Source organism: Indicator indicator, chromosome 7, assembly GCF_027791375.1.
Source record: "Indicator indicator isolate 239-I01 chromosome 7, UM_Iind_1.1, whole genome shotgun sequence".
NCBI classification, from domain to species: domain Eukaryota; kingdom Metazoa; phylum Chordata; class Aves; order Piciformes; family Indicatoridae; genus Indicator; species Indicator indicator.
The window spans coordinates 22,940,073-22,967,749 of NC_072016.1; the positions used below are offsets into that span (position 1 = coordinate 22,940,073).

At 39.2% G+C, this 27,677-nt stretch overlaps 1 protein-coding gene across 1 annotated transcript in view; it reads left to right on the forward strand.

The window, feature by feature from the left end:
- Positions 1-3,309: 3,309 nt before the first annotated feature.
- ZMIZ1 (zinc finger MIZ-type containing 1) overlaps positions 3,310-27,677 on the forward strand; it is a 150,885-nt gene continuing 126,517 nt past the window's right edge. Inside the window, exons 1-2 of the mRNA XM_054382280.1 lie at positions 3,310-3,369; positions 19,834-19,947. Coding sequence (XP_054238255.1) covers positions 3,310-3,369; positions 19,834-19,947 — 174 coding nt within the window. The remainder of the gene's footprint in view (positions 3,370-19,833; positions 19,948-27,677) is intronic.

The window sequence follows — 27,677 nt, forward strand, 5'->3', positions numbered from 1 at the left end:
TATGATTTTTGCTTTTTGGTTCATGCAATGAATGTTTGCTGCCTGGGGGAGTTAGTGGACTGAGGGGCTTTTGTTGACCAGAAAGAGTAAATGAGCATAGGTTGGTGAGAGTAGCAAACTGGCAGTGGTAAAGGGCTGGTAGGTGTCTTGTCCAAGCAGTGAGGAGGAAGAGGTGGAAGGAGGCTACCAGGGCAAAGACTATTTAAGCAGAGGGCACTAGAGGTGTGACAAGTGGAGTTGAGGATGGAAGTGAAAACACTTCTAGCTTCTAGGGAGAGGGTGAGAGCTAGAGAGTGCTTTTCCATGGGAGCCATTGGGTGTTCGTAGCAGAACTATTCTGAGACAAAATTTAATCAATTTATGATAGAACTTGTATAGCATGTCTGTGTAAGAGAGCAGAGGAACCTGCCCTCCCAGGCCTGCCTCCAAGAGCCCTGTCAGGCTCCTGCTCAGTCAGACAAGTTAGTTCTGTGCCCTCTGCTTTTCCAAACAGGCTTTGAGAAGCTACACTGTGTGAGGGAGTGGACAATTTGGACAAAAGCAATAGTGAGCTGTGGTTCATGTAGCTGATAGCAACCTTCAGTTTTGTTTATGATTAACTGGAAGGCAGAGAATTGGGGTGGATTTTATATGTACAGTTCATAAATCAACATACAGAATAGTTTGTTGGCATGAGTGATAGTACACGAATTCAAGTCATTGTCATTATCTCTCTAAAATCTCTCTGCCGTCTCCCAGCCCTGATGAAGTATATTGCCAGTGACATAAGAGGTACCACTAGCCATGAGCTAGTGGTGAGTACTGGTGTATCTGGCTGTACATGAAAAATTATCTTTTCTGGCAGTATAGAGTACATCTATGTATGTGTTGCTGAGGTAGGCACTCTTTTCATCTTGGCTCCCAGAACCTCTATGTGGATGTATGGCACTGAGGAGGTTAAAGAGGTAATGCCAAAACAGACTAAAATTATGTTACAAAGTTAACCAGAAACATGGTATTTTGCTTAATGGTTCATTAAGCAAAAATGTCCTGACGTCATTAAAAAAATAATAAAAAACACACCTTGGTTTGCTTTTCTTCAAATATGTCAACAAAAATCTGTGTATACATTTGTATTTGTTTTCAGCGTGCCCTTCCCTATCTGTCCTGATACTCAATTAAAATGCAGATAATGTGTCCCAGCTTGTAAGATGGATCACTGCTGAAGTCATGTCATGTCTGGGCTAGCTTATCTCTTGATAAATACCTCTGTTGTCCACTGAGAGATTAAACTTCATGACTACTGGGGTCTGTCTTGGGGTCTTACAAGCAGATAAGACTGTGTTAGTCTTTTAATAAAATATGTAATTTACATTTACTAAAGGACCTTTGGATGGCATTTGCTGTTGAGAAGGTGGCAGCAGCATACTCAAATGACCATACTTGTATGTGAAACTGGCTTTTCCATTTCATAAGTAGTATAATTTATTTACGGGAGTGCCTTATTGAACTCTGTTGTGTCTTGAGTTTGGAAATGATGAGCTTGAGCTGTTGTTGCAAGACTTCATTTAACTAGCAGAAGAAATTTCCTTCCCTGAGACTTATCTGGCAGGAGCCATGGAAGAACATTATCAGCTAGGTACAGAAATCTTAGACTGCTTGGGTGTGTAGGACAGATGTGGCCTGGAGTCTGTCTTGCCATGACGGCTGTGCAGTCGGGGTTCCCACCATAGGGAGTGGTCTCTTGGGATTTGAATATGTACAGTGCTGAATTGGTAGAGGAGCTTTTCTAAACAAATTGTTACCTGAAAATTTTGCTGTCTCTTGTGTGTATGTAGGGAGTGGAAAAGAGTTTTGTCATGGACAGCTCTCTGAGTAGTAAACTCCTCAGGGCCGCCGAAGATATTCATGAGGGAGAGTTTTCTGTGCAAGTCCAGGACCTCAGTTATGCTAGTATATAGTTTTATATAAATAAAGCATTGGGTTATATATTCTGCTGTTCTGCCACCACAGGAAAACTATAAGGCAAGGCCAGAGAGGGGTAACAGGTGGAAGGGGTGCAGTAAAATACAAACCATGCACCAGGGCACACACTTCTGCTTACTTGTGCTTTTAGTGTCTTGCTTTTGATCCATGTTTGAGTGGCATTTTGGCCATTCTTGCCTTTCAGATCAGGAGAGCTGTTTGTGCTGTGCTTAACCTCGGTCTGGACACAGGGATAAGGGAAAAGTAAACAGCAAATTCAGTGTGACGTGTGCTTCCCCTCTTGCAGGCAGTGCTCGCGATTCCAAATGCATGCTATTATCTTGACAAGCAGCCACTTACGTGTGATCATGGAGTATGATGTAAAGCATGGATCTGAAAGTGTGAACAAATACACGGAACAGGGCTCATGCTCATCTTGATGGCATCAGTGGATACCAAGCTGTATCCACAAACGTAATGAACCATGATGAGTATCAATGGTGGGCTTAGGGCACTACAGGTTTGCTGTTTAGAATATCATAACTTGTTGCCAGTTTCAATTCGATGATTTTGTACAGCTGTAGCAACATGAATTAAAACTCCTCATACTACTCTAAGTCTTCATTTATGTTTTCTGTGTTTTTCTTGTTTGTTTTGTTGGGTTATTTTGGGCTTTTTTGGTTGGTTGTTTTGGGGTTGGTTTGTTTTCTAAGACTCGGAGAAGTAACAGTTTTTAGAGATAAGTCTAAAGAGTGCAGGACGTTTTTTGAGTAGTAACAAGTAATTTTTTCAGTTATACATACCTTAAAGAGCCAAATTTTTCTAGAAGGCAGAAACTGCTCAGCCGTTTAGTCTAAATATAAGTCTTTGTCTATATATGCTAGGTTACCGTTAGTCATTCTGAAAGTCTTTGCTGAGTTGTGAATCCCAGTCATCTACTTGTTGGCATCTTGTCTGTTTCAAGGGCTCATTAAATAAATCTGCTAGTTGGAGGAGAGTTCACTGTTTACCTATTGCTTTTATTTTCAATACAAAAATCCAGAGTCTTCATAACACATTTTGTTATTGTTGGCCATAAAATATTCTGCCATATCTGAATCATTTAATATTACTGGGAGATACTTACATTTAGGGGACGATTGCAAAGAATCCCCGTACCCTTGACCTTGCAAACGACAGACCACCAGTGTTATTTGGATTATTATTATTCATTGTTATTACATCTTGCAGAGTGGTCAAGGGATTCTTCATTGTTTAGGCAGCAGAAGTGCATACACTGTGCTCAGTGATGTTTTTCTGTCTTTTTGTCTTGCAGATCGAGGGATTTTAATGGCTTTCAGGTAGAAGAAAGTGGAGACAATCAAAATGAATTCTATGGACAGGCACATACAGCAGACCAATGACCGACTGCAGTGCATAAAACAGGTAAGCTGAAGGTGGAGATCGTAGCTGCTGGATAAGCACTGTGTGTTGTGTGGCAGATTGTGTTGTGTTGTGCATAATGGTTGGCTCTTGTCACTTAATGAATATTCTTGCCTGTTAGGAGAGAGTTAGGAATAGAAACATTGTAATCTCATTGAAGAGAAGAATACCTGCTGTGAGAGCTGGTGTATAAACCTCAAAAGCCAAACTCTCACCTTTCTAAGAAATGTTCAGCTTGGAAACTAAACAAATCTGTCTCAGCTGAAACCAATGTGGTGCCAGCTCTGTCCTGAAGGTGTCACAGCAGCAGCCATCATATTTGGGCTATGAGCACAGTAATACAAAATTTTGGGCCAGTTTTGATTCTAATCCGGTATCTGACCTGAGACACGCACTCTGGGGAGACTCAAACGTGGATAGTTGGCATAGCTCCAGGTACTTGAATGAATTGGTGTGCTTGAAGTTCTAAAAACTTTTGTATACAAGGCAAAATTTTCAGAAACATTTGTGTGAAAATGAAGGGTCCTTATGATTCATTGAATAGCAGTGGGATCTAAGCCTTATTTACAGATTTCCCCACTGAAACTGCACTTGCAAATACCTTTATAACCTAGGGAAACTGCAAAAGCAAGGATGGAACGAACAGATGCCATATTACCCTACTTCACCCTTCTTATTGGACTTTCCTCTCTGGCATTGCGGGCAACTTAATGTCCTCCCCTCACATACGCTGTTTTATGCATACAGGAATCTTTACAGAAAATTCATAGCAGTGGTCCTTTGTGTAGAGGGGGTGAGCAAGAGAATGATTTCTCGTGATGATGTTTCCTATTTCAATCTCTAAACCAATGCATGAAGCAAACAGGTGCATAATTGCAAATTGCAGACAGATATTTTAAAGATTGGTTGTGCCAGGCAGATCCTTGAGATGAGCTCCAAAGAATTGGCTGAAATTTTCTGAGTTACACTGGAAAAGCAAAAAGACATTATTCTGTGAAATAGTGTCCCCAAATAATTTTTACCAGTTCTCTAAGCCATTTTGTCTTTTAGTTCAGCCCACAACATATTCAGAGGCCAGAGTCTTGCTGTTGCGGTTTTATATTTGCATTAACTGAGTTAAAAACCTACCTGCTTGCTTTTGCCCGCTGCTCTAGGGAGTGCAGCATTTCTCTGTTCATAGACTTTGTGTTGTAGATACAAGCACTTGAAATTTAAAAAACAAACAAAAGATTAAAAAATAAGCATGAGGGTAGTACTGGATCAGTCTAGATTTTTAAACTGGTTTTATTTTATCTACATCTTCCTTAATGGGGGCAGCAGAGGGAAGGGTGCTGATCTCTCTCTGGTGACTAGTAATAGAATACAAGGAAATGGAATGAAGTTGTGTCAGAGGAGGTTCAGGCTGGAGACTAGGAGGAGGCTCTTCACTGAGAGGGTGGTCAGTCACTGGAACAAGTTCCTCTGGGCAGTGGTTCCAGCAACAAGCCTATTAAAGTTCAAGATTTGTCTGGATGACACTCTTAATCATATAAATTACTTTTAGATAGTCCTGCAGAGTAGGGAGTTGGACTTGATGATCCTTAAGGGTCCCTTCCAACTTGAGACATTCTACAATTCAATGATTATCTGTTTCTATTCTCCTAGTTTCAGCAGTCTTCATCATAATGTTTTGTCATGTTTGCCTACATATTAGTAGAAGTTTATATTTTCTAGAATGTATTGTAATGCAAAGAACAGAAAATGCGTGTTTATTTGTAAGTCCAGCCATGCAGATGCTTTGAGAGATTAAAAAGAAAAAAAAAAAAAAGAGTTTATACCTAAACCAGCTGGGGTTTGTTTCCATGTTTCCTTTGCTAGAGAAGATTTCAGAATAAATCAAACAATGCTAGTTTGTAGGTCAAGGAGCAGAAATAGGAATCTGTCCCTGTTGAATTGCTGGTCATAATCCAGCCTTGGTCTGTGGTGGCTTGCTCGTTCTTTCATCACTCTGTGGTGAGAGTTAATGCATCTCTTGGCACTTTAGAAGCCTTGGGGAAATACGAATTTTAGGATTTCATCCCAGTTTTTATGAATTATCTGGTCCAGAAAAAAACATGCCCTGGCACAAATTGGTGTCCTTTTTGCCCCATCTAGCCCATAGGAAGTGACTTGCAGAGCAATTTAACCTTCCAACTGCAAAAATAAACTTTTGGAACAAATGGACACAAATGGAGGCTGCTGCTCTGTTCCTTTTTCTAGAGCTGTTGATTTCTGTACCTAGAGAATTTGTATTATTCCAGTTAGATAAAAGAATATCAAATTACTCTACTTACAGCATTAAAGAGATATTTTTGCGTATATAATACATACTCTGTCAGTTACACCATTAACTTTATGTATAGTGCTGTTTATATATGCAGCTAGGCTATTTCTTCAGCAATGAAAGCCAAGGGAAAAGTCAGACTTACCACCCATTTGTGGAGCATTTTTGGTTTAGTTTGACCCTGTCTAGAAGAAAGAACAGATTTTCTGGTGGGAAGGGGCATGCTTGCATAGCTGCTCTGTTCTGTGAGATGGCAAAGCATGCCTGACAAGGAGATATCCTACTTGGGCATGCTTGTGAATTCATGGTGTTTGCATTCTGTATAGGCTCAAATAAGATAATAGGGATGCTTCTGTTTTCAGCCCATGAAAAAGTGTAGTTAACTAAGACAGAGAGAAACTCTTTACTGTGAGTGTAGTGAGACACTGCAACAGGTTGCCAGGAGAGCTTGTGGATGTCCCCTCCCTGGAAGTGTTGAAGGCCAGGTTGGATGGGGCTTTCAGCCACCCAATCCTAGTGGAAGGTGTCCCTGCTTATGACAGGGGATGCATCTAGATGATCTTTAAGGTAACTTTCAACCTAAACCATTCTGTGATTCTATAAACTTAGCCTAGCTATTGCTCTTGCTTTTTTATAGTTCCAGAATCTTGTGCTGTTACGTTTGCCATAGTGGAGAAACGGACTCTGACTATTTTTTTGGAAGAGACTCCGCTCTCTGTCACAGGGTCATAAATTTCCAGGTTGGAGACATTTACCCTGTTCTTTTGAGACAAACCATTAGCTGGCAAAATCGCCATCATAATACAGAGTAATTTCCAGTTCACCCATAGAGAACTGGACTGCACATTGTTATATGCATGTCGGTTTTGTAAGCAAAGCAGTATGGCTGTTGCTCTGTGTGGCCATATCAATGTTATCTTCACCAATTTGGGAGCATAACTAAAGGGTCAGACAAAAATCTGCCTGCCTTTTCTTCCCTGGTTTCCAGTCTTTTATACTTATTCCCAGGCTATGAATAGTTTTGCTGTTCTCCAGAAGAGATGTGTGCTTTCAGAGTGATTAACACAGCATTGGCATGGAAGGTGCACTGCAACAAGGGGAGGAAAACATCCTTCCTTGGCACCCAGCATCTCTGTTTCATAGCTTTGCTGGCAGCTACTGCTCATGCAGCCAGACCGGGAGCTGTCTGCCGTCTGCCACCCTCCTTGCCCCTCACCCCAGCTCCTGAGAAACACTAAAAATGGTAATCCGTGGGCCTCTTTAACTAGATCAGGTTTCAACACAGGGTCAGGACAGACTTTCTTCCCAGCTCTGTGACTTGTTAGACACCCACAATATCCTTGCTGACTTCTGTTCCAGGATCAAAGTTGTGTTTTACCTTCATCTTTTTTAGTGCTGTAAAGCTACAACCCCCAAACTTGTATATGATCAGCTAGTTAGAAAATGAAGTAAGTGTGTGTCTGTGTGTGTGAAGAAGTGTTTCAGAACAGATGAAAGGGCAAACTGAAGAGGTGGCTGTGTATTTACACTTAAAAAAATCCCAGACTTCTGTGGAAGGCTGGAACAGCTTGTGTGGTCTCTTTGTAGCCAATTCCCTCAGTATTTGTAAGTGTATGTGCTTTAAAATCAAATATAATTTTTTTGATGTATGGTGGAAAAAGCCAAAGTAACAGGCTTCTCTTTACACATGCAATTAGTTTGGCATGACATGGGATACTCTTCAGAGTGCATTCCAGAAGGCTGCATCTTCAGGGTGCAGACTTCTTTTCTGTAATTCTTTGTCCATACAAACAAAACCAAAAACCAAACAAAACCACAAAATTACTTTGTGCTCACTGTAGGTCTGGTAGGCCCTGTTGCAGACTGCAGTAATAATCTGTCTGCTGAGTACTCATGGCTCAGGTGACTCTGATGCACCATGGATTGTGGAGCAGTGGGGCAGCAGGAGCTGGCTTGAGTGGACACAGATTTAAACTTGGGGGCTCTGCTGGTGCCTGGGGCCCAGGCACAGCCTTCTAAACGACCCAGGAAGTCTCAGGAGAGAACTGACTGGTTTTCATAAGCTGCTCTTCATAATAGACGAGATACAGCTTTAATCAAACACCATCTGTTATTTTCCTTAAATGATAGAAGCAAATACTGGGCAAAATCAGTGGGCTGCATGACATCTCTACTCTCGCTCTAATGGGTCCATTCAAACAGCTTAGAGATATTTTAAATCTGGGGACTTCTCATTCTTTATTGTTTCTCTTTACTGCCAGTCAAACTTTGTAAAGTTTCCTTACATCACTTCTGAAATTCTTGTAAAGAAGAAGACGGAGAAAATCTTTCTGTATTTAAGTTACAAGAAAGCTGCCCCTTTCAGAATAGGTGGTGCTGTATTCCTGCTGCGCTGAGGATGGTTGTCATGATACATAGTAAAGTTACACTAAAATTTTAGTAAGAGGTTAAAGGGAAAAACATGAAAAGACTCTCTGATGTCAAAAATATTTGGTCATAGAACTGAGAAGATTGTTTCTGCTGCTTCTGTCACAGGGTACATCACGACACATTGAGCAGCAGCAAATGATGATGGATCACTCAGGGAACCCCACTTGATTTGAGACACATCATATAGTTCATTTCTACAAAGACATGTGCATTTCTTCCCTCTTCAAGAAAGCTTGCTGAATTGCTGCAGTTGCAGTGCTTTATAATGCTTACCTGGCCATTCAGGGAGATATGCTAAAATTTGTAATTTCTGTGTGTTTTGGTGGGTTTTGGTCCCTTGCAATTCAGAGGAAAATAGATTTCTTTGTATGTTTACATAACTGTTAACATTTAAGCCCTGACATCTTTGAACTTGCTCTTCAGTGTTATTGTTGTAGGCTCATGTAAAGGCTCAGCAGTCCTAAACATGTAATTTCAAATATATTTTGGTCTGATTAATATGGACTAGTATGAAATTACAGCTGAAAGGGTTTTAATAAAGCTTCATGAAATGTTTTTTTTTTCCTTGAAGAACTGAAAATGAGAAATATTCTTACAAAGGGGACTTTTATTTAGAATACATATTTTTGGTTGTAGTCCATGTAAGTGTCACAGAATTTCTAGCAGCTAAATTTGGAATAGCATATAGCAGTAAGGCTAATGGTGAAAAAGATCTTTCTTCTTCATAAAAAGACATTCAGTAGGCCTGAAGTGTTCCAGCTTATTGGTTGAATGGTCCATCAGTGGTGTCTTAGTAGATATTTTTTCTTCTTCTTTCTTTTTTTTTTTTCTTTCCTGAAACTCATAGCTGTGAATTCTTTGCTTTCATGCTCAGTCTGTTGGAATATTCCTCTGCTAGAGTTAAGTATGTTTAGGAAAAACTGACAGCAGACCAACTTTCCTGGCTCCTCTAGTCCATTTAGAGACTTGTCAATCAACATTCCTGCCCTCTTAGATCCTGCATCCTGGTAGAGACTTCCTGGGTTCAGGCAGTGAAACTGCAAGGGAATGAAGGGGCAAATTGTTAGAAGCACTAATGGAGGAGAGGGGGAAGAAAATGCCTTCTTCATGTTTGCAATACTTGGCTGCTTTGTTTCTCTGGTGAAATTTCAGTGGCTGGGATATAACCCATCATCTTTTGAGGTGGGCTAGTAAATTTGGTGTGGGTCCACTTCTCCCCTTCGTTCCCGGTTCTGCTGCTTGTTTTGCTCCAGCACCTGTCCTCAAAGGCTGAGACAGTAGTTCTGATAACTGTTTTGAAATGGAAAATAGACATGTTTTAAGCTTAGAATTTCTAGTCCCACTTGTAATTAGAATAACTGTGTTATTTCGTGTGCAACTAACTAATCTGTCCTATTGTTGATACGGATGAACATTTGAGAATTCTAGAAATCTGTAAATTTGATCCATGGTGTTGCCTCTATCAGATGAGCACAGGATGTCTTTTTTAGCAACAACTGGGTCAAACTCTGCAGTGAACAGGTGATATAGCTGGTAACATGCTTCTAGCTTCTCTTATGCTATTTCTTGCTCTTCCTTCTTACCCGTGCGCCTGGTACTTGAGTTCTTTCTGTTGTGTGCATTGGCACAACAGCAAATCCATAGCAGGTATGACTTACAAAGTGTTTGCACAGGAGGACTGCGTTACCTGTTTGTAAAACAAGGTGGTGTTCTTAAAAAAAGATGAAGGGCTCACAGTACTCTCAATACCAAGAGCCTTCAGCTGTGCAGACCTCTACCATCATCTACTGAAGGAAAATCTCCTCACTGATGGTGTTTGCTCATAGTTTCTGTGCACTATGCGAGGGCAGTTTACATTGTAGGCAGGTCATAAAGTACATGCTGCAGGCAGTTTTGTAAGCACACAAATGAAAAGATGTACAAGGGAGCATTTTGCCCTTTGACTTTGAAATACCTCAGTAATGTCTAGCTAATTGGTAGGACCCATGAGAATAGGTCATGTGAATATTCTGTCTTTCACCATGGTATCAGTTCACACAGTGGTCATTTTAAACAGGCACCTTGAGATATTTTTCTCTGCATAGATTTAGAGATTAAAATAATAAGGATTTAGTCAGTTGATTAAATGTCCTATGAAAAGCACAATCAACGAGGAAGTAAATTACTCAAATGAGTCAAAAAATTAATTGGGAAACAAAATGTGCCCAACAAACATGATGCTATTTGGGTATACTGAGGGTTGTTGATTATTTTCAAAATCAGTACATTTGTTCTCCTGAAATTCAGAAAATTAATAAATGTATTTATTTTCAATGTGGTTTTCAAAGTTGGAATTTGAGCAGGTGCTATTTTTTTTTCCCTTGCCATCAACTCACTTTATACTCTTGGGTAGGGTAAAGGATGTACTAGTGACAATAATCTTCCTGTATAGAGTTGCTGTAATACTTCATTAATGTCTTTAAAACACCACAGTATGGTAGGAACCGCATTAAAAAAAACCTCACCAGCCCAAACTTTTTGAAACACTGTGATATGCATCTCAAATTACTAAATGGTTCCAAACACAGAATTATTTATGTAGATGCTCCACTTTGCCTGTCCTGTATCCTTCACCTTATCTTCTACTAACAGTCCTTTGAAGCTTTTTTTCAGCTGTTTGTGAGTTTTTGCTGTTTGTTTTTGTTTGTTTGTTTTTGTTCACATAAAGAAGTCAGGTAAACAAGTCTGGAACAGATAAGCCTATTTTCATTAATAAAAACTATTGACAAGTTTTAGATCATTATTCTAATAATGCAATAATATTCTAAGGGAAAGAGCACAGCCACTGCTTTCAGCAAATTAACTCCTTGATATGTTGAGATATTTAGGACTGAAACTACTGGCTGAAAATCACAGTGGCATTAGAGAAGAAAGCTCCTGTATCCTTACATTGTCTATTGCAATAATAAAGTTGAAGAAGCCTCACAGAGACATCTTATGCTAGTGTGTTACAGTAGGGAGGTACTAATAGAAAATGACTTGTTTCAGTTGACAAGGAGAGTGAATGAACTGGTTAGGCAAACTGATTTCATAATTTAGTCGAGTTGTAATTGCAATTTTAAAGATAGATTGTAACCTTGCATCACTGAGCGTGGCCTTAGAGGAAGAACAGACAATTGTACCTTTGTTTGACTTGACTACTTTTTCCCATGAAATCTCACTTTGTGAGTGGATAAGGAAATAACCATTCACAGCTCTCTGGTTATTTTGAGTCTTTTGTAAAAAAACACCATTCTCACTGCTCTCAGCTGGCATAACAGCAGTCCAGATCCTGGTGGTAAGAAGGGTATGAAGACTGGACCGGGCAGTGTTATTCCATCTATCAATGGATTAGCAAAAAGGAGTATTGCCACCAGTGTGCCCTGTTTCTATCTTCAGTCAGATCTGGATCACAGCCTTCAGGCTCCTAAGCCATGGTTTTATCTTAGGTGGGAACAGCAGTAGATGGGTTTATGACAGAAGTTCCAATTTCCTGCATGTTCCCTTATGTAACGCAAAGGTATATCAAAGCATAACATAAGCATACTGCAGTTATATAGATATGAACAGTGCAGAGGAGGAAGGTAATGATGTAATTCTGATCAGCAGAGTTAGGGAGTAATTCTTGGTTTAGCTCTTCTAGCTATGGTGCTTGGGGATCAGGATACTGAATCCATCTCTTAACACTTTGTAGAACTCGTGGAAAAGCCAAGGTTGCGGTATCTTTCCTTTCTACCAGCACATTCACACAGATGTGCAGTCTGCCTCCCAGAGCTCGTGGGAGCTCAGGGAGCCGAACGAAGCTATTCAGTTACCACACATTCACCTTTTCTCAAACCAATAATGATTTATACACACATTTTATGCTAAAAGTGTACAAGAAGCATCTATGGAAATCTTCATTAGTACAGGTCTTGTTCTCTTACAGCTCACCAATGGGCGACTTGCTTTATGGCAGTTTAGTGACACTGGTGGTTTTCACTTGTTCTTTTTCTCGTTTGTTTAGCCTATGATCTTCTGTCTTCAGTGTTGACTCCCCTGCTCATCATACCTAGTATTTACATGTAGTTGAAATACCCAATAAAGAGGTGCTGGTCTTTGCTCAGTATTTACTCTTTTCCTTTGAAAAAGAAGCTACTGTGGCCAGATGGGGCAAAGGTGACTCCCTTTCATTCTGTTTCGGGTATGTTTGGTTTGTTTTTTTTTTTTTTTTAATAAGTAGGCATGGCTAACATGGTCTAAATCTCTCTGTGTATCTAGTGCTTCTCAAAATGTGAGCAGGATAAAATATTTATAAAGCCTCCGATGGAATGAGCCATGTAAGTGCAAGATAATTCTATTAATTAGGGATCTCTCAATCTCACAAACACTAAATTGGGAGGGGAGGATTATCTGAATACAAAATGCACAGCTTGATCCTTTTAATTTTTCAATAAATAAAACAATCTTTGATATTGAAGGGGACTACAGAGAACTGAACTATATAAAACCTTATCCAGATAAACAAAAATCACACTCCCCAAAGACAGAAAATAGCTCAATACTTCCCTCTATCCTCTTGAAAAAGAAAAGGGCCATTTGTTTTGAATCTTCACTTGCAGATAAGTTTTTGAGTATAGCTGCATATGGATAAGGCCTTTGTTATAATCGTACTTGTCTGTAGAAAAGCAGTGAAGAAACCACCTATTTCAGATTACAGCATTGTCTGCATTTAAAGTGTATCCTTGGTTAATGTCCTATATTTCTGTAACTCTGCTTGAGCTCTGTTGCAGGCAGAGAGAGCGAGAATTCTTGGTATATCGGGATTTGAAGTAGAGGCTTGTGAATGGAACAGGGAGAAGGGCTCCTGGTTGGGCTCACTCATGGAGTCTGCTCAGTTTTTCAAGCCATAAAGGCTCTACTAGTGTATTAACACCAAATGATCCTTGCTCATTTGCAGGTCCTGCAAATTAGCTTGCTTATGGTGCCGAGTCAGCTATCAAATTTAGATCTAGTGGGAAACATACTTGTGTGCTGACTAATAACAGAGACCAGCCTTGTGTGTCAAGGATGTCTGACCAGGAATCCTGTTTACATTCTTTAGGTAGGTGGTTAGCTTTCCTTTGGGAGTTGAACACCCTTTGCCCAATATGCAGGATTATAATGCTCCTGGGTTGTTTCATTTGAAGGATATGTAATCTCTTTCTGTTCTCCCTGGCTATCCTCTTCATAGATTTCTTTGTTTTCTACTCCTCTTTGCCTTGCTTCAGTTCAACAGTGCATTTTCATTGCATGTGAATACAGGCATGTCTGGATGAATATTAGGATTGAAATAAAAGGAGTCTAAATTACTTGACAAAATTTGCCAAAGCACCTGGACAGCAAATCCTGTCCCTCAAGGATCAGAGTGGGTGTACATCAAAGTTAGAAAAATTGTGAAGGTGTGGAACAAAGTGGGTCAGCTCCTTCCTCAGCCACTATCAATTAGTTTAGTTCCAAAGGAACTGTGGTTTCTGCATTAATAGTTATGAGCATCCTTATATTTATAAAGTTCAATAACTACTGTGTGTTTCCTTTCACTTTTAAATTCCTAGCTTTTTTTCATTCCTAGATTTTGCAACCGTATGAGACTTTAGCTTCCATTGTTGTGGAGAAAGGCTTGAAAACCTGGATGCCAGTAGCTGAAGATAGCAAGCAGATCATGTGAACCTTAGAGCTGTATGCTTGCATCTCAAATGTCACAAGCTCTAAGCAAAATTTATGGCATACTGAATATCTGGTGCATTATTTGATAAAGAGGGATTTGGTACCGAGATTTCTATCACTTGAAATTCTGGACCTATTGTAAGGTTTTGCAGAACTCATAGATGAATCTGGTCTAAACTAGTAATGACTTGGCTGAAGTCTGAGGATTTACCCCACAGTGAATATGTGCAGTATCAGAAGACTAAAAGCAGGCACCTTTCTTTGTGTGTATTGTATTTTATGGAAAATAGTAAGAAATATTAATAACAACAACAAAAATTCTCCAGGTTTAAATAATCAAAAGCACCATTATTTTACAAAGAGAGTTTGTTCTGACACAGGATACATTGATGGTATAGCTCCACCTTCAGGAGAAGTTTCATGATGCATTTAATCTGCTCAGAGCAGCGTCCTAGTACATTCCCAGCCCTACTTTTGTTTGCTGTCACCTTCCTTGAATCAGGTCTGATGATTGTGTGGTTACATAGGGAATCTCACTCTAAGTGATGACTGAAAATCAGTATTTGGGAGGTTAGTTCACGTTCAGAACAGCAAGTGTGGTCTGATGCGCCTCGGTGGAAAGTGGTGGAGCATGCGGTTTGGGGAAGTTCTCGGGGACAGCCTGCCATGAGACTAAGTATATTGAGAAAATGTATTCTTAGTTTTAGGTCAACTTCAGTCTTACACTGACATGCTGTAACCCATGACCATTCCCATGAGCTCCTGAAGTGGCCTGCTGCTGGAGTGGCACACTGCTGTCTCCCTTGCTGTCTCTGATGTTCAAGGAGCTACATCACATGACATTTTGAAGAGCCAATGCAGTTGAAATCTGCAGTATAGGATGAGGCTAGTTCATCATGCAGCCATGTGTCCTCTTGTGCTGTGCAGGAGAGCAGGCAGGAGAAGGCAGAGCTGTGGGAGGCAGGAGCCTGTCAGGACTGACAGCCACCAGTACTTGTGTTAGCTGGCAGTGCTTGTGCAGCAGCAGCCATGATTTTCTGCCTTACAGGAGAGCAGCTGCCTCCTGGATTTAATTTCCCTAGCTGGATCCCCAGATTTGCCAAGCTGGTGTGTAGGAACAGGTTTGCCACATGGTGTGTAGGAAGGGGTTAATTTCAGAGTGAAGGGAAGGTAACCTGCCATCTCACTATGTTTTCTTTTTCTGTGCAGTGAAAAGCTCCCTGTGTTGCTCATGTATTCTGTTGCTAATGTAAAATTCCCAGACTCCTTGATTAGTAAAGTTAGACAGTAGACAGGGTCCAAGTGGCTAACCATGTGAGAAATTCAGTGACTGTAGGCTACTGTTAATTAACCTAGAATCTAGCAACATGGCATAGTGTCTGTGTGATAAGTTGTATTATCTTCAGCAGCTCAATTAAATCAAGGAGTGAGACACAGAGCAGACGTAGCTCAGCAAAATAAACAGACAACTTGAGTCAGCCTTCATAATTTGGTGCGACATCACGTAAATAAATGCAGTAACTTGTTTAGCATAGTTAAGCAGTTTGCTGCTCAAAAACTTATTTGTATGACATCTCATTTGGAATAGGTTAAGTTGTGGCAAATTAGGTCTGTTCCTTCAGTCTGATGTATTCCACAGAAAAGAAAGAAAAACTCGTCCACCATAGATATGTCATTTGTAAATTGAAGTTCTGCATTTGCTTTCTATAGCAACAAACTGGAACATATGGAGTCCGTGTTTAAATTACTCACTTTCCATACCATTGCTGGCATGTTAGCATTTCTTGATGTGTGTGTGAGATAATGTTAACCCTTTGTAATTGCTGTTAATTTATATTGTTATTCTTCCATTAATTACTACATTGTTCTGTCTAAGATACTTGAGTGTACATCTGGGTTGCAGTCTTCCATATTCAGAGGAGATAAAGCTGTTGTCCTGGCCATGTTTCTATGTGAATAATTGGTTTCTGCTTCTAAAATCATACTGAGTCTTTGGTTAAGAGAAATGATTTGCACCCACTTTGGTGTGGACATGTACACCAAAAATACTCAGTTGTGCTTTAATATCCTTTAAAAAAATATATATTTATTACCTATACATGTTTCACTCAGAGGGGCCTGAATTCATATGTGGGGTGAAGCTTATGCTTTTGGTTCCATGTAGAGTTTTTCATATTGAGTTCTTTTCATCACTGGCTAATTGAGAGGGAGTAATGATTTCAAGAAGTGGCCATATTTTGAAATCTTTGCAACAAAAATTGACGCATATCATCTGTTGTGTGTAGCTTTGCATGTGACTGTTGTTCCACTCCCTCTGGGTAAGTACAAAGCGTAAAGCGTTAAGCCTTGGAACAGGCACATAGTTGCTGTGAAAACTAATGAACTTGGGTCTTAGTGTACCTGCATCTTCTGCTCATATGTCCGCTCCAAGTTACGAAGGTAGTCTGCTCTTATGTAAATAAAACATTTGAGATGGGAGTGACCATGAGCATCAGGTAGATGTTCCTGTTTTCCCTGGAATCTGGGCCAAATGTGAGCCCAGTCCTCAGAAAGGGACTTTGCTGGTACAATTAACTCATTGGACATAGTAAAATAGAGAGCAAAGTCCTTTGCTGTTTTCTCCATCCACCTACACCAGGACTGTTAGTTGAAGTGATACTGTGAAGAACACAAGATTCTTTCCAAGACCAAAAATAAATCACTCTGAGAGACTGTCTCTTCAAAGCACCACCTGGTGATCCCTGCAGTAATGACACACTCACTTGCATCAAGTATTTCTGTGATTTGCTCCATTCAGGCTAAGGAAATATTAGGCTTTTGATTGCGCTGATTTTGATTATGTTAGGTTGATGATTACACTGTAAATTTTCTTAGGTTTTGAAATAATACAAATTGTCGTGTTTCACTCATGGCCTTCTAAAACGCAGATGATACTGAAAGCAATCTGGTAAACAACCCATTTATTCAGTTCATTGGTTTTGTGCATCTCTGCTTCAGACTCTATTCATACAAATGCTCTCCACTTGTTAAAAACACCATTGCTTGCAAGCGTGGTGATGTTACATGGACTTTCACTAGTAGCTTTGAAGATGCACCAAAGTATGTCATAGCTGGATCTGGTTCATTGTCGCTTTTTCTCTACACCTAATGAGGTGATTTTAATTTTTTTTCCCCTTGTTTTCATAAAGTGTATTACATGTCTTGCTTCTATCAAAATGCTGCCAATAATTAGAGGATGGAAGTATAAATGGGAAGTACTTCACAACAAAGCTGATGGGTGGATCTGGCATAAGCTTTGTTTCATACTTCTGTCTTGGACTGAGAGCGAAGAAAATCTCTTTATTTCTTGTTTGATTAAAATGGTAGATGTAATACTCTTCTGAAGCAAGCTTTTTGTTGTGAGGATTTGAAAGACATTGGGGCTTTTTGCTGCAAGTGCAGTGTTTAAGTTGTTAATAAATTAAAAATCACAGCAGGCATTTGGAATGTTGTCTTGTGCAGCTGAAGGAAGGAGCTGCATCTCCCTTCGCACTTGGGTTCACACTCGATCTTCTCTTTGTTTTCCACAAAAATGACCTTGCCCTCTGTAATCTGAAAAAGAAGAATTGGAGGAGAACCTTAAGTTAAAGATGTTAAGAAAGTCAGAAAACTGTAAGAAGTATGCCCCAGACAGAACTGCAGGTGACGTTGCAAGAAGTGTTCCTGTAGGACCATGTTTTTTCTCATCCCAGAAACTGCTGAAGTCCACTCTGCAGAGATGGAAACCACTGGTATTCTGGCAACTTTTCTTATGGTTTGTTTGGGGCTTTTTAGCCTGTCATGGAAGGAATAGAATCGCTTATCTTGCTCAGTGAATTTCTAAAAGTTTCAGTTGCATAGTTGCATTTAAGAAGTCAGGAATTCAGCATCCCTTCTGTACTGAAGAAGTGGGTTATGATCATGTGCCTCAGCAATCAGTCCTGATGCAGTGAAATCAACAGACAGTTACAGAACAAGTCATTGATGTCAGCCATGCTTTGACACAGGAAAGTAGAAGGAGCCTTTTCTTCTAGAGGGATGTGCAAATTTAATATATGTTGGACCTTTAAGAAAGGGAAAGTGCCATTCAGTGGTGTAGTGGTAAGTAGAAACTGGCATCTTGTGGTGCTTAATTGGAAACTAAGCATATGGCTAAGGCCCTGCTCTGCTTTGGTTTGTTTGAGTTTTTTTGTTTTGTTGTTTGTTTTGTTTTATTAACCCAAACCTATAAAAATTGTTCTGATATATTGTCTGTTTCTCAAAGGGGAATTTTCAGTCCAAGTGTTAGCAGAAGATGTCGTATGTAGCTGGCAAAAGGCAACACTGGAGAAAATAGTATCTATCTCATTTAGGGCATTTCATCAACAGATCTCAATTCATTTCACAAAGAGGTACAGATTATTAAATGACTGTTTCAAGTTCAGAACCTAGTAGCTTTTAGTGAGTTTTTTTCTTATGTTGCTTCAGTGTGGAAGGTGGTTTTGTTTGTTTGTTTTTCCCTACTGAGAGATCTGTGACCAGTGTCCTACCAGTGCAGTGTGCATTAGGTATGGTGAAATTTGTTCTCCAGCTTGCATTCCTTTCTTGCCTTCTGGAAATGCCTGTCTGCTTTTAAAATTCTGCTGTTGTTTCAAAAATCCGTGCCCCACATGTCAGTCATCTCTTGTTAGAAGAAGGCCTTTGACCAGTAGCCTTCATTGAATTAGAATTACAGTAACGTGATCCAAGAGCTTACAGACTGGGAACTCCTCAGAACCTGGCATGGGAGGAGTTTTTTTCCTTTATTTGTGTAGAGTTAATATATGCAGCTTCTCAGACATGAGGAGACAAGGGGAGAAAAAAAATGCTTAGAAAAGAACAGTCATGTTTTCCCAAATTATGCAACTGATTCAAAATCAATGATGTTATTTAAATAAACATGTATTTGGATATTGTGCCTTCCAGAAAAAATGCTCATCTTATTTTCATGTTTTTCTCAGCTAAAGCTAGTGTTTTAAAAGTACCAGTAATTCCTAAATACATTCCTTTATTCTTGTTTCTGGAAACTTCATTGAAACGTCTAGCATTACCAGAACTGGAGAATTTGCTAGCAAGATTATTAATGTAAATTGAATTCCTTCATTTCTGTGACTTCCCTCTGCTCCTACTAAAATGGAATACTTTGGCAATGTAGCACAGTGAGGGATGACAGTGTGAAATTAGCATCAGGTAAGTTTACTGAATATCTCTAAAAGCAGGAGTAGAGGTTGTTCGGTACAAAGGCAGAGGTGAATATAACAGCTACAAAATTTCATTGGCCATGCAGATTTCAAAACAAAACCAGATTTTCTCCTCAAAATTGTGCTAGCTTCTTGAGGAAAAAAAGGATTCCACTCTGAATTTTTTATATACTTCTGTGCATATGAAAACATTTTAATCATTACTTACTTCAGGCAAGAAATAACCCTCTGCTTTTCATCATCCCAAAGCTGATCACCCAAACTTCTCATGGTACACCCAAACAACAACCTTTAGAATGGGTCAGTAGAGTAAATGTGCTTTACTCCCTCACTGGTGATTTCTGAGACTGTTGTGTTTGCCTCCTGGCTGGCAGGCAGAGATTAAAATCTTCATTGTTGGAAGGCATGGCTGGGCTGACATGTCCCAGTAATGGGGCGTAGGCCCAAGGTAAAGACTTTGAAGATAAGACTGAAATTTCCCACAATTTTGATTTCCAAGTAGAATCCATTAGAGTTTGCAGGTGGGAGAGGCCATGTTACAGAGGAAAGAATTCAGGGGAATTCTAGTATTTCAGCTGCAGCCTCCAATGAACGACTTCATATCAGAAAATTAGAAAATCTGCATAAGTATTAGGAAGAATAAAGTGGGATTTTCTGCAGTCACTTTACTATTTAAGATATTGCTTCTAAATGATACGTTGTTCCTAGTTTCCAAACTTGCATATTGTGATGCAGAAAAACACTGTTAGCCCTTGTGTATGTTATTTACCATGTTGCTTTATCTTCCTTTTCCAGCACTTACAGAACCCTGCAAACTTCCATAATGCAGCAACAGAGCTCCTGGACTGGTGTGGAGACCCCAGAGCCTTCCAGAGACCGTTTGAGCAGAGCCTGATGGGTTGTTTGACAGTAAGTCTGCTCCCACTGTGGTTCCTATCCTCTGTTTATACCATATGCTGTCTGTCAAGGCCAAGGGAATGTGGTTTCCAAAATCTGCATTTTAAGGGGGGGTTTGTAATTCTATCTTAAACGTGTGAAGGTAGATCCCAACAACTGTTCATTTGACTCCGTTGCTTTACAGGAAGCAAAATGCAGTAACAGGAAGTTAAATCATAAAAGGGAAAAACAATTATAGTTAGATTTCTTACAAATGCACAGGTTTAGTTACTTGATATGCACATACAATATTTATTTTCATGGTTTGAAATTGCTAAGTGAGCTGTGTTCATGTGGACTTAATGGCTTTTTCAGGCATTTATTTTCCATTGCTCATTTTTGGTGGGACTGGAGGAGTAATTTTGTTTTATCCTAAGTATACTGTACTTTCAGCTAAATAGTGTTTCTGACATGCCTGATTTTCTTACTTTGTTACTTGTGTTGACTGCAGGTCTAATCCTGACATAGTGGTTATTGACTTCAGTGCTTTTGTTTCCACTCCATCTTTATGAAGACCACCATAGTTCCTAAAGCAATGTCATTATAGTGCAGTGAAAATATTTTTTTTAATGTGTACATGAGAGCATTTTTTGTTTTGAAAGTTTCATTTTCCACGTACCCAGCAGCAGGATCCAGCCCAAGATTGTTATGTGGAGTCAAGGCTTCAGAATAATTAAATTCTCACTGGAGTGTTCAAAAGCTTCACTGCAATCCAAAGAACAAACCAGTATAAATAGTCACAAAAGAGATAAAGTGATTAATGAAGAGACCATCATTGTCTTTGTTGAAGAGGCAGAAGTACATGGGTCATTTTCATGCATTATATAGCTGATAAACGTAGAAAACAGACACAAAGACTGAGATTTAGTTGCCAGAAATCTAAATATTAAGGAATGGCTCCATCTTAATGTGCTCAAGTGTATAGCATCCCTCAGATTTCTATGTTAAAAAGTTAGAATAAGTTTAACGATATGAGGCCCACAGCATTCTTCTAATCAGAAGACAAAAAAAAAGAAAAAACAATGCTAGTGGAGTCCAAAGATGTTTGAGGTTCTGCGTAACTTTTTATTCAATCACAAGAAATTGCACATAGGATCCGACGTGACCATAAAGTTCCTTACACTTCTAAAAAACTTTGATAGCCTTTTCAGGTTCGTTTTGGCAAAGGGGGTGTTCAGCTGAAGTAAAATTAGGCAGCCTGTGCACAGTACTTCTGTGTGGATCACTGCTCATTTTTAATTTGACCTATGACTTCCTTGCTGTTTCAACCTTCTCTTTCTACATAAGCAGATCTGCACCCTGAGAGCAGGGTGAAATAAGGTCTGACGGTGAAAGCAAGGAAATACTCCTTGACGAATACTGAGGTAAAACACGTAGTACCTGGTTATCAGTTTCTTGAAATGAAAGTACTTTATTTCATAGATTCATAGAATGGTTGCAGTTGGAAGGGACCTTAAAGAGCATCTAGTTCCAGCCCTCCTGCCATGGCTAGGAACACCTTCCACTAGACCAGGTTGCTCAAGGCCCCATCCAAACTGGCTTTGAAAACCTCCAGGGAGGGGTCATCCATGCCATAGGCAACGCATTTCAAGGTAAAGAAAAAAGTCCTTATTTTATCTAAGTATTGTTAAGATGTGAAGAACTTGTATTGCTTTTCTTCATAACCCTCCCTGAAATCTGAACAGAATGACATGAAATCCCCCTTTCCCAGGCTTGTTATGGGAGAGCACTTATTTGCAAATGCAGCAGCATCTTTATCACCTGTTGTAATCTCATATTTCAAACAACAGAAACACACAAGAACTTAAGCACACAACACACAAGAGCTTACTTACTGTGTGTTAGATAAATACACAGGATTTGCAGAATGCATATAAACTCCAATGCATTAATGTTTCTTTTACCAAATTTTAAAATCCTTCTAAGGAAGGTATTCTATAATTTCTCATTTGTGTATGTCCCTCTTCCTGCTTCCCAGGTTTAACTAAATGGTTGTACCCCAGGAGATCAATGCTTCCTGTATCTTTTGAATACATGTCAGTACAGCAGGCAAGGTCTCCTCCTTTTCTCTACTCTTTACAAAAATTATTTCTGAGTTTGCTCATATATAGCTTTCTTTTCCAAGTAATTTTTTTTTCAAAGTTTAGCAAAAGCATATGTTGAAACTTGTTGTCTTCTTACAGGAAAATGTGCTATCTACCTTTATTTAACAAACATGACAGAACTTCAGTCTGTCTCCAGGAAAGTAATTCAGAAAGTTGCAAATAAGTGAAAAGCAGCTGAAATACTTGAATATCATGAGTAAATGTAACATTAACTTGCTTAACTTTATGTTCTGTACTATCAGAAACCAATGTTTCTTAATGCCCACAAAGTTTATCAGTGTTCTTCTTTGTGAGGATTATGCTAAAAGAAAAATGAAAAAACGGTAGTCTGTTCAACTACTAAACCAGGATTATTGTTTTATTTTGTTACTATTTAAAATGATCTTCAAAAACAATATCCCTTAAAATTTCCATGGGTTTGCTTATGCTTTTTAAAACAGGTAGTTTCTATCATTACAACATCGGAGCTCTCTGGTTTCCTAAAGATGAGCATATTTAATCCAAAAATTCTACAAATACCAAAAATGCTTGCGAGCTCCTAAGGCTTCTCCTCTGTAGAATGCAGAAGACGTTTTTCTTTTACGACATTCTGTTCTGTTAACTAGGGAAAAATTTGTATACTAAACTGTTCTGGAAACCATCAAGGAGTATTAAATCATAGTGGATAACACAGTATATACTAATCCAATTTGCAACGTACTAATGTGTCATGACTGCAGAAGGACAAGCTCTCTCAGGAAGGAGCAAACTGTCCATTCAAACACTGCAAACTTTAAATCTATCAGATGTCATGACAGAGTGTCAAACCAGATCTATTTTGTTATAAATTGCCAATTTAATGGCACCTCTCTTGGAACACATAATTATTATAGATAACTATAAAACTTTTGCAAAAACTTACAGATTTAATCCTGTTAACAACTGGGGGGGAAATGCCCAAAATCTTCAAATTGTCTTTAAATTTAAGAAGTTCTTAACAAGTAGTTCTGTTTATCCTACATAACACCTACATGTTGGCACTGTCAGTAATACCTGATTCACTTTATAACACCAGTATGGTTTTATTCCTGTTGCTGGTCTAACTGACCCTGAATGGGTGCAGAATGGTCTTAGAAATATTCTGCTTGGGCATCAGCAGATAAGCTTCCAGTTTCACCTGTGGAGTTGCTGGTTTTGATAATCATATATAGACTGTTACAGAAGGTTTTCTGTGCTTGAAATGTAATGCCAGCCCTTAAAAAATCTTGATAACTTTAAAATGTCATGAGTTAGCTAGACAGCATGTTTTGAACATCAGCACATTCCTACTGTTTGTTTTTCCTCAGTGATTTTTTTTCCTTCTCTTTCGGAATCATAGATGTGCACAGTACACGTACTGGCTATTAGCAGTAGATTTTTACATATCAGCAGGGTTTGATATTACTGGAGTTATATTTGCTAGTACAGGCTCAAGTAGCATTGTATGCAGGATCATAGGAGTGGTTTTCTTAGATCTCTCAGGATTTAGTACAACAGCTGAAATTTTACCAGAAGGGTTTCTAATAAGGCATGTGAACAGGAGCTGTTTAGCTAGTTAAATACTTCACATTTGTTCTACAGGATCCTTTAAATTTTAGATTGCTCTCTTAGAGGTGAAATAGCTTCCTTTTATGATAAGAACTTCAGCTGATGCTGGTAAGGCCTATGAATAAAACTGGAACAATTCTGTTTAGTGCCAACAGTCCAAGAGAAAAAAAATTAAGGCTTGTGCTATAAAAAGAAAATATTTTTTCTTGAACTAAGCCCCAAAAGCTGTGCCTCTTTAGGCAAAAATGTGTGTGACGGCACGTGTATTGCCATTATGTTTAAACAGTTCTGGCAGATACTAATTCCAGAGCTTGCATTTTGGTGGTCATCCATTACAGAAAATCATCAAAATCAGTGAGTAACATAAGTTTATAAAGAAAACACATTTCAGAGTCATAGAGGGCCAGGCAAGCTTCAAACCTGTTTTCTTCCTTGCAGGCTACAGGAAAATTTCCTTACATAGCTCAGATGGAACTCGTGCAAACCAACGGTCACCTTTCCCAGAGACAAACTCTCTTCTAACTTGCCAAGGAAAGCTAGGTGTTACATTTCAACAGTAGTTATTTTCAAATCAAATGGAATTATAATTGAAATTATTGATTCTGTAAATTATTTAAATTGCAATGGCTAGTGTTCTTTGGTATGTAACATTATTTCTTGCATAGCTTTACGGAGAGCTGATTACAATAATCTCCCCTTTCTGCAAACCACACATAGCTATGTTTATATTATGATTGAAACAGTTTCTGATGCTAGTCTTCATAGCTCATGGGATGAGATTATGATACAGTAAGGTGTCTTGATTTTGTCTAAGATAGAGTTAATTTTCTTCCTAGTTGGTAGCATAGTGCTGTATTTTGGATTTAGAACGAGAATAATGTTGATAAAACACTGATGGTTTGGTTGTTGCTGAGCAGTGCTTACACTTAGCCAAAGACTTTTCAGCTTCTCATACTGCCCTGCCAGCAAGGAGGCTGGGGGTGCACAAGAAGCAGGGAGGAGATACAGCCAGGACAGCTGACTCAAGCTGGCCAAAGGGATATTCCATACCATACCATACCATGATGTCATGCTGAACCATAAAAGAGATGGCAGCTTGCTGCTTGGGGCCTGGTTGGTCAATGGTCAGTGAGTGGTGAGCATTTGTATTGTTATTTTCCCTTCTTTTCTGTCCTGTTAAACTGCCTTCATCTTAACCTACGAGTTTTATCTTTTTTCACAGTTCTCTCCCCTATCCCACTGAATGGGAGTAAATGAATGGCTTTGTGGTGTTTAGCTGCCTGCTGGGTTAAACTGCAACATAACACTTGATAAATTTAAGAATATAATTATCTAAAAATATGCCATACTTGGCATTACGTTACTGTCTTCTGACAAACAGCTTTGGTTGTTATGCAGCAATTAAAAAAACCAAACCAAACAAACAAACAAAAAAAAAAAACACAAAGAAAAAAGAACATGTAGTTTGACTGGACAAAGTTGACTCACTCTTTTCTGCCTTGTCTTAAATCCACTCTGGTCCCATCCCTTATGTCTGCTCTTGTTAGGCAGCTTAATGTGTACTAAGGGCATTGGCTATCTTTTATGTTGGCACTGCAGCAAAAATGGAAACAAGGAGACAGCTGAGAGCAAAACGGGCAGATTTACATACTTGTTTTCAGTGAAGGACAATAAAGGCACTACTTTGTTCTCTTACTGTGCTTCAGTGTTTCAGGCACCAAGTTCATCATTCTTCAGGCCTCTTCAGTGTGTCCAAAACCACAATAAAATGGTGTGAGAGAAGCACAGCTCTGCAACTGTACCTAGAGTTTTAGTCTAAGGAATTAAAATCCAGCACCACAACAGTTTTGGACAGTCGGAGGAGCTGAGTGTATTTACCTGAACTGCCTCTTGGCCAAAGCCAATGTGGCAGAGCTTCCCTAGTGAAAACTGGGTCCTCTGAGTACCACGCTTGGGACTTGTGTTTCTCTTTCCATCCAAAGGATGTCATTTCCTAAACCAATTTGTCCAGAAAAAGCTATGCTTAAATAGTCATTAAAAAAATGCCTGATTGTTCTCACTATTTTGATGTTCTAGATTTCCTCTCCAAATTAGGTTAGGTCTACCTCAGTCATCAGATGTGGGAAATTCACCCATGTTGTTCAGGAAATGTTTCTTTTTCGAAGAATAACAGCACACAAAGCTGTAGTCTGAGATGTACTCTTATCTGAAGATGAAGGATCTCATTTCACTCTTTTGTAGCTCATAGTAGATCTCTGTACTGCTGAAGAGAGTTATTGAAATAACAAGCATCTGTGTTAAACTCATGGAAGTTATCTCCTTTAGGTTCTTTTGAATTGGGTTTCTCTTGGAAAATCCTGGAATTGAGGCAGAGATTTTTCAAGTCATTTTAAGGGGAAGCAGGACGGGGGAAGAAGAATCCAGTATGTAATGAAGAATATCATTGATTTTTTAAAAAATACATATATAAGAAAGACAAGAACAGTATCTTCGAATAATAGCAATTTTGAAAAGTATCTGCTGTTACATTGACTTCATCCTGGCTGGGTTCGTTCTGTGTAATGCAGAAAAATATGTAATCAAAAATCAACATGTGACACTCAAAAAATCAGATTTCAAATCAGGTTAGGATCTGAATGTGACTAATCACAGATGGACAAGTTGGGTCAGCATATCTATACCCAGAAAATGGCAGAATGTGGCTATCCATTAAGCCCTGGACATGTTGCATTTAGCGTCTGAGACCAGAGCAAAAAGTTCACATGGAAGAAATTGTTCTTTCATCATCCTCTCCATGCGTTTGTTAACCACACAGTTTTGTGTGTTTGCATTACAGTGCTTCAGGGCTGTGTATGTGCTGTACCATCAGAGTACAGCCAGCAGGCACAGAACACTCTGTCTCAGAGCAGTTCATAATGCTACCAAATAAATCCGTATTACTGACTGTCACATGACCTCATGGTGACCTTTTTTAAACTTAATTTCATTAGTCAAGGCATGGGCTGTTTTACAATTCCAAAATAATTGTTTGAGATCTGTTGCTGTCAAAATGCTTTTGGAATACCTTCATCACTTTCTTCAAATGATGTCTATATATTTCATTCATGTCATTGCTCAAAGGCTGGCAGGACTCAGGTGGTAACAATACTGCAGTGACCCAGTGATCAGCTGGCTTAATTAAAGCACAATCCCTGGATCTTTCCCTCTGGGGAAAAATTTCAGATGGAGAGAACTGAGTATAGTGATCTTCTGTGTTTATGGTGGTTAGAGACATGCAGAGGAGATGAAGAGGCTGTAAAGGAGAAGATAGCCGTATTCTGTATGGCTTGCTTCACTGTTGCAGGAAGGGTCAAGAAAAGTAGTAGATGACAGGGATACTGGTTTATTATGTTTTCAAAATACGGTCTTTATCCACCTGATGGGGTGGAAAATACATTTTTTAGGAGGTCCTAGATTGAACACAAGGGCTTTCTAGAGTATCTTACATTTGCAAAACCTACTTAATGTCTGTTTTCAAGCATCAACGGCAAGAAACTAGTTAATGATATATAACTTTGCTCACTTGCTTTGTCTATATTGTTGAGGCAAATATTCTGCAACTGGAGTGTAGGAGTATCAATAGGGTAAGACTTAACATCACAAAGATTTTTTCTTCCCTTTCCCCCCTTTTTGGTTTGGTTTTTGGTTGGGTTTTTTGTTTGTTTGTTGGGGGGAGGGTGTGTTTTGTTGTGTTGAAATTTTGGGGTTTTGCGGGGGGGGGTTTGTTCTGTTTGAGGCAGATTACTATTCAAGTTTCAAAATTCCTCAGTTTGCTTCCTGTTTATCTGATCATTGTGTGTTACTGAGGGGGAAAAATTACCATCTACATTGCAGAATTCTAATTACAAAATTTCTGCTGTAGTCTTCAAACTGCATTCAGATAATTTCAAGTACGCACAAGTGGCTGAACACAGAGCTGTCTGAACTAGCAATCAGCTGGCATTTTTAGTTTTGAGCAGCCAGCAAATTGAATTGGTAAAATTCATTCTAATG